This window comes from Ruditapes philippinarum, unplaced genomic scaffold (genome assembly GCF_026571515.1).
Source record: "Ruditapes philippinarum isolate M1 unplaced genomic scaffold, ASM2657151v2 ctg1622_1_1_1_1, whole genome shotgun sequence".
Classification (NCBI taxonomy): Eukaryota; Metazoa; Mollusca; class Bivalvia; order Venerida; family Veneridae; genus Ruditapes; species Ruditapes philippinarum.
Genome location: NW_026857434.1, coordinates 158,746 through 171,037, shown reverse-complemented (window position 1 = coordinate 171,037; position 12,292 = coordinate 158,746). Strand labels below are relative to the sequence as shown.

The 12,292-nt window shown below is 33.1% G+C and overlaps 1 protein-coding gene across 1 annotated transcript; it reads left to right on the top strand.

Moving 5' to 3' along the window:
• The first annotated feature begins 4,375 nt into the window (after positions 1-4,375).
• On the top strand, positions 4,376-11,339 carry LOC132749737 (collectin-12-like). Its single transcript, XM_060739633.1, has 6 exons — positions 4,376-4,808; positions 6,999-7,175; positions 8,516-8,565; positions 9,081-9,162; positions 10,049-10,134; positions 10,761-11,339. The coding sequence occupies exons 1-6, from the start codon at positions 4,523-4,525 to the stop codon at positions 10,875-10,877; spliced, it is 798 nt and encodes a 265-aa protein (XP_060595616.1). The 5' UTR covers positions 4,376-4,522; the 3' UTR covers positions 10,878-11,339.
• The last annotated feature ends 953 nt before the right edge of the window (positions 11,340-12,292 follow it).

Below are 12,292 nucleotides of genomic sequence, written 5' to 3'. Positions count from 1 at the left end.
CATTTTGCAATGTTTCTATATATGTACAGTGATAATACTATAGTAACAACTTAATAGTTTTATTATTGATTACATATTTTCTTGTACCAGTTATTGTTTGTTAGTATTTTATGTTATGAAAACATCATCGTAACAACATTTGTCACTTAAAGACTTCGAATTATGACTAAAAATCTGGAAACAAAGTGATCCCTCGGAAGCATTAATCACAGACTTGCAGACTCGGTTTGATTGAGTCTGTACATGAGGGATAATGAATGAGTGCAACATCCCTCACGCCCCCTAGCACCGGCTTGAGCGGTACTCAATTCTCAACACTTAATAGTGCTGGCAATAAGTTGTTTGTTTTGAGGTTTGACTTTTGTTTGTTGCTATAAATTTACGACATTTATCCAACATAATTCTTCTTTAAAATAAAATATCTTTATATAGCGTTTCTAAATCTATCTATTTGTATTTTCAATATATGTTTACGCTACGCGTACAATTTTATGCATTTTATATTATGGGTAAATAACATGTTCTAATGAAAGTGCATATTTTTTTCGGTTGCCTATTTATATATGTCACTGTGTAACTGTGATTTGTTTTCAGCATTCTATTACACAATTTATTTACAAAATGTGATCAAAATTGTTCGGTACATTAGTTATTCAGGTTTTTAGCACAGACATTTACAAAATAAAAAAAATAAAAAAGCCTCTGCATAATTCCGCAAAATTCTAGGAAAGTCCTCGTCAGCCCATTAAATTGTTATCTAATATTCTGTCACGGTTAGTGGGCCATTTTAAAGTATCAATCATGAATAACGCAAGTTTGTTGAGTTTAGAAGCAACGGTGGCATAAAAGTGATATTTGACAATTTTTGTTTTTCATACTTCTTTTGTTTTCCATAATTATGTTTTGTTTGTTTTTCGTACATTTTTTATTTTAGTTTTGTATACAAAATTGTTTGCATACTTGTTTATTTTAGTTTTTCGTACACATACGTTAAGCCAATCAAAACAGGCGTAAGATCTCATAGTAATAGTTATCTCCCAATAGTATAAATTACGCCATTCCCTTGTTCAAAATGGATGATGAAATAAATTTTACTGATAACTCAATATTTTCGCGAAGGGCTAAGGTATAGAGATATTGTGCATGTATTGTCCGAACGTCACGGAATCTTCGTAAGCTTGCGCCATTTGAATATAATGCTTAGGTCGCAAGCATGAGGCAGAAGAGACTTTGGCGATTCTGGAAGGGTTGTAGACGTTTTCATAAGCGTAGTCCAGCAGAATATAGCCATCGTTGTCGAATATTTCGACAATGCTGTTTGAAAAGTGGATTGAGAACATGCCTGCAAGATGTAGCTGCTATTTTGCAGATTTGCGATCAGGATGGTAAGCCTTGGTATATTTAGATAATGATAATGCTGAACATATATTCTCAGTCTTTTTGTAGAATATGTACCTTTCAACCTCACCCCCTAAGAATGGCGGGGGTAACTGACACCTGTGGTAAAATCTTCGCCCTGTGGGGAATACGCTGATAATAACATTCGTGCCTTATGCAAACTTCATAGCACGACTCCATTTTAACCCGCACTGCCCCCGGGGGCGAGGGTGGTGGTTACAAATGACTGAAGTATTACAATAATGCACAGTAAAAGATCTAAATAGGTACTTATAATAACACTGGTTAAATCACCCTTGGGATATACTGCATTTTAAATTTGCACGTTTTATCTGTAATATGCAGGCTTCATAACCTCAGATCCCCTTTCACAATTCCATTTTATTTAGTTCCGCCCATTGTTTTCTCGATTAGGGCACACGCATTCTTTTACCTGGGGACCATACGCCGCTTTTCATGGAATGGCACGGAAGTGTCACATTGAATGTTCCATGATAACCGCCGTTTGAACACATCTGCCTATGTTTCAAAATTTCACCATCACCATTATTAAATGTTGAATTCTGCTTAAGCGGGTGGTAGGGGGCTTGGACGGTAGTTTGCACTTTACAGTACCGTCCATGAATAGGCTCAATCAAACCGAGCCTGCAACATTTTCAATTTTGCCGTTTTGGACTTTCTTTAGGGATTCTTATTTTCTCTATTTTAGAAAAAGATGCTTAAACTTTGAAGGATTTTTATGAAACTTGGACAAATTGTTTACCACATCCAGCTAATGTGCAGAACTTATATGCCAGGTGTACCCGCTCAAGGTCAGGGTCACACCGGGATGTCAAAGGTTTGAGACTTAGATTTCTTGTTCGCTCCTTATCCTCTAAACCCCAAAAAGGACCTTCTTGCACCTTGTGTCAAATATGTATCACATCCAGGCGATATGCAGAACCTATGTTACAGCTGTTAAAACAATCGCCACATCAGGATAAAATGCTTCGATCTAGTTCTCTTCATGTATGTGAATCTTATACAAGCTGAATATAATGTTTTGATTTTTTGCAGGTTTTGCGGATCGCATTGCCAGACGGTTCAACAGAAGGTCTGACATGTGCCGGATCAAATTTTATTTGGCATATCGTAGGATATGACAAATTGAAACCGTACGGACTCTGCATTTATGGTTGTACGTATATGTGGATTTTCCAGAAAAAGGTTAAATGATTACCACACAAATAACAATCCACGTAATATAGCTGGATACTTAATTGAGTCTTTGGAACCCGTATGGGTGAGATGCCGTGTCGGAAAACAAATTATCACCGTACGGGCACCGTGATCACAAAAACACGGTCATGCCCGAGCACAATCAATACAAGGTCAGTCAGTCACCTTAAGGTGTTGTACACGCCGAACGGAGCACCTGCGATGCCCATGCGGCAAACACCGATTAGTTTTATTGTGGCAAGTTTATGCACATTTGGCCCACATGTATATTAATGGTATTGTTTTAAGGATCGCATTTCTAAGAATGTTGGACTGTGTAATCGAGATTATGTGGTCAGACCGGCTAGCAATAAATTTATAATGAAAAAAAATCAGAATAACGAGAAATGAATGATCAAATTAAATCAAAAATTTTTTCATGGTTATGATGCTCAAATTAAGATTTGTCAGCATTGTAAGTTTCAATAAGCATTATTTAAAGAGAAATTACCGAATTTAACATTTCATGTAAATAAAGGGAGGTAATAAGAAATTTATTTTCTATAAATTCTAAGTAAAATTTTCGAAAGAACATGTCCGGTGACCTGCAGACATCAGCATTTTTTGCAAGTGAGCAGCTTTGTACGCCGTGTTGGTCAATTAAACAAAGTAATCGTGTCATCACAGCCACTTCCGTTGATTGGATATTGACGAATGGCATATACTTGACTTCGATCTTAGCCAAAGAGCTGACGGACGTGATAGGTTTTTTCAACGTATGTATGCAGTTAGTAAACAACAACAGTTTTCGTTACAGTTACTATGAATGAGATGTTATTAAAAGCATGTGTATATCTTGTTTGAAGTCGTAACTGGGACTTTTAAGCATGATAAAAGTCGTTACTGGTACTACTATAATATGATAAACCTTAAATTATAGTACTCGTCGAAAATTACATTATACTTCATCTTTTCGAATATTAGTTATTTATGATGAACAAGCTTACACTTACACGATTTTGAATACATTTAATTTAATGAGCATATACAACATTTGTTTACTTCTCTCAAACGTACTATTTAGAACATGCTAATTTTTCACTTCATTATATACCGGCTGTACAGTGTCACTAAATCATATCAAGTACACTCGTCTGTCCGTTTCTTTCCAAATAGACACAAATACAATAGTATATAATTATGTAAAAAAATATTTATGTAAATTACATACAATTTAAAATGTGGGCCGAAACCAGACTGGGCCGAAAACGACTGGGCTGATTCAAAGTGACCAAACCACTGTGCTACTTATTTTTACTGCATTTTATTATTTAACTATGGGCTGTTATGAGATGTAACCGCTGTGTTGATTGGCTAAAAAGTATAAACGAAAAACTAAAATAAAATATGGACGAAAAGCTGAAATAAAATATGTATGCAAAACTAAAATAATAATTTTGCAGAACTATAATAAAATATGTATGCAAAAACTTTAATAAAATATGTATGCAAAACTAAAATGAAATATGAATGCAAAACTAAAATAAAATATGTACGGAAAAGAAAACAAAATAAGTACAAAAATAAGTATGAAAAACAACAAAAAAATGCAAATGTCACTTTTATGCCACCGTAGTACAATCTTCAATGGATTTAAAATGCTTATTCAACTAATATGACATCGTAACAGATGTCATGGTTGCGAAATCAAGCATTACGTTTTAAATTTCACTTGGAAAATATACCCGAGGGGATCTATCCCAAACAAAACCATTAGCAACGTCATTTGAAAATCAATACTTAATATCATAAAACGATCCTGGAAATACGCACTCTTTATTAATCTGAATTCAAACTATAATGTTTTATTAAATAGGATATACTTCTCTCTATTTTTTCATATTTGGTAAACTAAACAAATTCAAAAATGGGTTTTGAAATTAAAAAATTGAGCTCGTTTCCGGTTTTTTCATTAATACTTAGATTGTGCCTATGTGAAAAATTAGAATTATTTCAGACAGACGGACGGATATCGAATGTGTCTGAATCGCATGGTGCTCTTTCGTTGTTGGAATGTTCGGTTATTTTTGAAAGAAGTACGAACAGTGTTTCTTTTAATTACAACAAAGAAACAAAACATTGCGAATTGAGTACCAATTTTCACGAGGGTTTTACAATAGCTTCGACGGGTTGGAACGTGTACTCACGAATTGGTAAATATCACAATTATCTTTATCCTCACTTTTACTATTAAGTCCAATAATAATAATAATAATAAAAATAATAATAATAATCAAAAATGATCTTATTATTATCATTATAGGTTTATCACATGTCAGTGGTTAGTATTATTGTTTAAACATCACGCAAGTCAGGTTGTTGTCAAATAATGACCACCAAATTGCAAGCAGTATCCGGCTGTCTAAGTACACGTATATTGTAAAGGATATACACGTATATTGTAAAGGATATACTATCAAAATTTGAACATTTCAAAGCAACTAGCTACACTGCAGTTTTGCAATTTACCAGTTAAAATACTAGTAGGTGGTTCCCTTGCATTTATTGAATACACTTTTATCGTTGTCTTCACCTATTCATATGTAATTTGACAATAGACAGTAGACATTTTATGTTATTCTGTTATTCCAATAGGCTTTAAAGCCCATGCGGACATAAAACATGCACAATAACGAACAGTGTATGACATAAACATATAAACATAATATCAACTATCATAATAAAAGTTTGGAGAAGATCAATTTTGATTGATAAAGTAAATACCAGCCGAATTCTTTCTCAAGTAGTAAGATAATGAACACTTTCATATCAAATTTGATCTTTAAACCACTAATTTATAGGTATCTTGTATACATACGAGGGGTGTTCGGGAAGTTTAAGGACTTTTGCTGTAGTTTGATAAATAATTGGAATTGACAAACAAGAAAAACACCATAAAATATTTAATTCTTTTACAGCCAGCTGTAAAAATTACAATGAAATACATTAAAAATAAGTAAATTACAAATAAAACAAAACATACACCAAAGCATACCCGGAGCACGCTAACGTCACGTCAGTTCTAAATATGTTAACGTTATATTTCCCCGATCGTCATATCGACTCACTTCTTGACGTAATCTCCATTCACAGCGATACATTTTCTATGCCTTTTGACCCATTTGTCGTACGTGTCCTCGTACCAGATATTGTCGAATAACGAAACTATTCTCTGGGTTTCAATTTGTAATTCCAACCCGGAATCAAAGCGTCGACCACGCAGCTGTGCTTTGATTTCCGGAAAAACTCGAAAATCCATCAGCGCGAGGTCCTGGCATCCTCTATTGACTCTCTTCCGTTTCGTAACATGTCGGTCCGTCTAAATACTAGCGATCTACAGCATTTCTTTGTTGTACTAGATGCTTGAATCATTTTATACGTCTCCGTTGGTGTCTTTTCTATTCTACACAAAACTTGATGATTTCCCTGACTTCAACGCCGCCTATTGACGTCATTTTTCTCTTGATTTGTGTAAGCACCAGTGATGTTAAAACCGTTGTTATTCAAACAATTGTAACGATTAACGAGTAGAATTTTATGGAAACGACGTTGACGTTGTATTTAACACTCGTGCTTTTTCGTGACGTTATCCATTGTCATTTAAGAAAATTATTATCAATTAAATATATCGGTACCATTAACTTAAATACGATAAAATCGGGGTGCTCCGGGTATGCGTTATGCGGTTCCTATAGAAACAAGTTTCGAGCGGTATTTGTCTATTCTTGTTAGTGAGCGTTATACTACATAATTGAGCACTTATCTAAATTACATTTTGTGAAATATCGATAAAAACGCACCATTAAGGAAAAAAATACAGCAAAAGTCCTTAAACTTCCCGAACACCCCTCGTATACACATACATGCACATGTGATTTGTATTCTGTATTCTGTACTGAAATAATCATTTTGTTTCGCTTGCTTTTGGTAATTGTTTGGCTTACCTTATTTTGCTTTTGCCAATTGTTATTAAAAAGACCTTAAAAACATTCTTGAAGTATAAAACAGTTATTTCAAATTATAAAAGCTATGAATTGACATGATCTTGTCATAAAGAAAATGACATCGTCACAAGCCGCTGATTATGGCAGCTAAATCAATGATTAAATGATAACTTATCAAATTTAAATTTAAAACGACGTTAAAATCGATCAAATCCAATCATTTTAGTTCTTGTTGACTGAACATCTTTTACGCAGTATCATCTATAAGAGGTTCTCAAAAGCAAGTCCGCATTATTTATTTCTTTTAAAGCCGATATTTACTCATATGTCAATGTCAGCCTGTTGTAAAATTTCAAAATAGATGATATAGTAATAAAAAAACATTTTGTACATGTTTAGTGAATGGTGGCTGGAGTTCATGGTTAAGCTGGGGCGAATGCTCTGTGACTTGCAAAGATGGAACAAGGTCAAGGACAAGAACATGTTCTAACCCGTCGCCTAGCAATGGAGGACAAACATGCCAGGATGTAGCAATTGAAAACGAAGCTTGTAATGAGAGAGCTTATTGCTTTCTGGGTAGTGTAATTAATTTTTGGCGTTTATATTCCCACAAAAGATTTTAAGAACGTAAAGAACTTAACGGGAAATCATTATTCAAATACCAAACATACATTGTTTTAGTATTTTAGTATTTCCATTATATCAGTGAATATGTCATAAGCAGTCAAACAAAATTCAACATTTCATAGTATTCGTTGTGTTTTGTTGCTACATATATTGTCCCACTTTGTACATTGTACCCACCTCTCTAAATCAGAAATTTTCCTGCTAATATTCCCTTTCCTTTAATACTCTCCATTTTAATAGTACAATGTATGGATTCTTCCCTGGTGCCCTTCTCGTTTATGTTCGTATTATGTTCTGTGGTTTTGTCTGGCTATACGCTTTTGATTTTGCGATGCATGGATTGCATTCTTCAATTTCGATTTATATCTTTTTCCATTTAAAATGACTTGGAGATAAAATAACTATAACAAACACCGTTTATCTAAATATATTGAAATCAATATTGGAAGCGACTTAGTCAGCTAGTATATTTCGATGTAATTACAAATATTAGACAATGAAGCAATCAGAGGGACCATTGAGTAAACCTATACTTATTTTCATATTTTCAACTTTGTTTTTTCTCTGAGGAAAAATTATTTAAAACTAAAACATTGACACATGATAATATCTTGAAAGAATCAGAGCACCTCTGGCATCAAACATGCAAAAATGATCAAGTGAACATAATAATTTAAGAAAATGAATTAAATCATTTTGCATTGGCGGGCTTGTTTGTTTTGTTTAGTTGTTTTAATAATCGTACACTTACGGCATCATGACGTTCACGATACGTTTATGCTTATTAAAAAAAATTGTGGTACAATACACCTTTATACGCCTGCTCCCAATCAGGACGAGGAAATTATTTATTATTTCAGTAATATTGTAGATTTTCGACTAAACAGAAGTTAGATCTTTGAAAGATCTTATATGATTTAACAAAGTCATTAACTATACCATATAACAATGAAAAGCAAAACATTCAGATTGTTTTATCGACAATTTTCTTGACGTAATAGTGTCTTGAAAGCCTAGTTCAAGTAACCATTATAATCATGATAATTACGTTTTATAATGGCCACTATGATTTCAACAACAACAACAAAATATTATTTGCTCCGTCATATGAAAAGAATATACAAAACTTCAAATATTGTTATAAAGTGCATGTATATGTCATTTACATCTGTTTTTATATATATTATGGATATATTCGGCTTTTCATATTTAGAACCATTTAAACTAAGATTCAGCTATTTAAGATGTTTGATTATTTTAGACCTTTAAAATATTTTGTTTCTTCATAGCAACTGACTACTTTCTTGGATCAGACGTAGTTACACATTCGCAAGCTGCGGTAAATAAATACCATATATTTCGTTGTTTTGTTTTACTGTATATTTATTAAAAACATATTTGCCTATCAACGGAACATGTATTGTATCACTTATAATATTAAATAAAGGTCGTAACTGATACAAAGTAATAAACAGAAATGAGATATACAGTGTACTAAATGATCTTTAAATAACGGAAAGTTACAATATTATATAGGATTGAACTGGTCATTTATTAATTAAAGACCGTTTAATACGATCATCAGTCAAATTTCTCTAAATCTATGAAAACCTATTTTGTTAAGCTCTTATTTTAAAATATTGCTTTTGATTGAATCGGTTGATATGTCACCTCATTCTAAACATACATATAAAAACTGCCAATAATTGTTCCAATTTCAACATACTTATTGTAAAATTACTAAAGCTTTATTATTTTATTAATCGCCATTCGTAATACACGTGTAAGTAAATATAGTCAATATTTCAAAACAAATCCCATGTATTATTGTTCAACATTTAACATATTTTGCAGGCGATATGTGATGGTATGTCTGCAAGACTTGTAATTCTGGAGAGTCAAGAGGAAATAGATTTTCTTGGAACCCTAGTAGAAGGTTGGTCTTACTTTGGAATTATCATAATCTTCATTTGCCCGACATTCGGTATGTCAGATTCCGTCAATAAGGCAGCACAGTACTAGCACAGTTTTGATAAGAAATGTATAATTGCTCAAATCAAGCACTTGACTCTGTGTTTGTTTTGGTTTGACGAAGCACCAAAATAATTTAGGTCATATGATGCCGGTGCATGATAGATGATTTTGGCGATTCCAACCTCACATCTTGGAGAATCTTCAGTAATTTGGACCCATTGTCTGACCTATCACGATCATGCAGGGTTAAACTATGGATACAGTTCTGGTGCCTCAACTATTAAAGGCAACCCCTCAGCAACAATGGGGACTGACATTTGAAGAACAAAGGACACTTAGAATGCTATAAATATAACTTGTTGATATAACATGCTTAAGATGCGCAGACTGGATTAAATCTAAACATGCTTTTGTTTAAGTTAAATTGATAAATCTAGCTGTTGTTTTATTTTGTTGGTATGTCTACAAACAACATGCTAAGCTAAAAGAAACATAATTGGATTAGTAATCCAGGGGCAATTTTCTGCATGGAATGTGACCTTTGACATTCAGCCTAATTATAATCTTTATTTGGCCGCTGATTCAGTAATCATACCATTCGCTTACAGAAATAACCGTTTCTTGGTCATAATGTGCAAACCATTAATTTACTTATTGTAAGTAACACAACGGTAATTCGGCCACGTTTGGCATATGAATACATTTAACGTTCACTTTATATTTTTTAATCATATTATAGGATTATAAAAATGCGTTTTGCTCCCCTAAAGCCATGCCTCATTAATATCAGCAGTCAGTGACTAAAAATTGAAAGTTTAAGTGTGGTTTATTTCACTGCTTGTTTTCAGGATTTAGCCACTGGATTGGAATGACTTGCACTCAGGGTGAGAACTGCAAATGGATTGACGGGACTAGCGTTGATCTTGGTTTCACGGTGCGTATCTCTCTGTCTCTAAATAAAATACAGTAACATTTACAGTTATCAATTTTATCTGTTTTACGTTTGCATCAAATCTTCATCACATGGTGGATTCATAAGCGTGATGATAAATGTTAAATCCGTTTTCAAACTGGAAATATGCTGTATATATATTCCCCCGCATACATTAGACTTGTTTAAATATATATATATTTAGTTTACAAAGAATTTATTTTAATTCAGCTACGTTGAGAGTTAAGCTATGGAAAAACATGCTCGAATAACCAAACAGTATTTAACAATGAGTAAAGAAAAGAGTTTCTTGTTATAGGAAAAATAATGCTTCACGTCCCTGACGGGGTTCTAAATTTACACTGTCAACACTCCTAAGTATCCGACGCGTTAATCACTTAGCCATGCTGTCACTAATATAAACATACTTTTTGTATCTGGGATGCTTATTCTGATAAAATGGTACTTGAATGTCGATACTTATGCGCACAAATACGTTTTCATACATTTTCCAATTGTTCAGGCGTAGTGTTATTTTGTTAAATTACCAGAGCCACGTCACGCATAAGACACGCACGCTGCAAATATCTATGGCAAGAACGATAATTTATAGATTTTTTTCGTTACAGGCATGGGCGCCTAATGAGCCACAGGGTAGGAATTGTGTATGGATCGGTTACTATGGAAACAAATGGGATGATACTGTCTGCTATGCATTAAATGAATTTATTTGCGAATATCTTTAAAGTGACATTATGCTCATATTTTCATCGTCAAGTTGAGCTAAATTAACTTTATATTTCAAAAGATTGACTGTCAAAATGGTGATTGACCAACAGTTGATATTGGAAAATGTTATGGGTAAAATTATAAATCTGTCTAAAATTTAAAAAGACTGCCCCACTCTTTTTATAAACAAAGCGTTATAGGTAAATTCTTATGGATATTTACAGAAATTTCGCGTGGATCTGTGAGTTATTCAATGTTTATGCGAACTTAATTATTAAATTAAAAGGAATTATGGCAAAATGAAACCATATTTTGACTTTCACCCGTTCACTCACTATACACCCTTGGATGGGCATAATGTCACTTTTATATTCATTTATATATCCTGAAATCAAATAAACATGTTTTTAATATTTGTATTTATATAAATACAGGATAGTTGTGTACACAGTTATAAAACAATAAACAAATTTCACTTATTCGAATTGTTTTGATTTCTCTTAACCTCAGAAAAATTACCTACCCTCAATGTCAATTTATTTTCTGATCATATAAGATCATATAGGTTTTGAATAAAAAATTCAATTCGCTACAGGGAAGTTTATACATTTTTGTGCACATGTTTATATTCTATAGATAAAATAAAATATATTTGATTGCGATAATTTTGAAAGTAGGAATGAATGGCAGGACTTAAATAAATGACTTTTGTTTCGGATATTGCGCATCAGTTTTGATTCCCATGATTAACATTCTAGAATCTTTCAACTTTAGACTTCAATTTAAATTAAATTATCGATAGTGAATGGAAAAAGCGTTAAGACAAGTTTAAAGTATCGATTCCTATCAACATGTATATGGGTAAATATTTCCCTTGTAATATAATTGTGTGTACTCTGTACTGTTTGATTTTAATTTATTATGTTTGTAATCCCTCTGTTTAAAGATAGTATAATGTATATTGTTGGAACCCCATATTATCACACTACCAAACTGATGATTTTTTGGTGGTGGCACTATCGTAGGGCCTAAAACTTGTAAGGTTAAGCATCGGTAATCTCAGGTTCTTTACTCTGTATATATAATAAACATTGACCCTATGATGTTGAGATCTATGTTTAATGAGGGTCCATCCGCCCTTTCATGCACTAAATGCAGCTTTCGCTGTCGATTACGAAATCGGCACATGTCACCAGTCATTCCCTTAAAGGATTAATTTTGCAGCACAAAGTATGGAACGCCTGGACTGTCTTATGTGTAGAATGACTGATATACATGGTTAAATGTGATTCTGTTGAGTCCGAGATACAATATGCTGGGTCAAAATCCCAATATACTGGGTGGAAATCCAAATGCGCTCAGTTATTGAAGTGTAATGTTGTGTGATGACTGTATTTTATTCAGTCAAGTCAATGTATTGTCGGGTGCATAA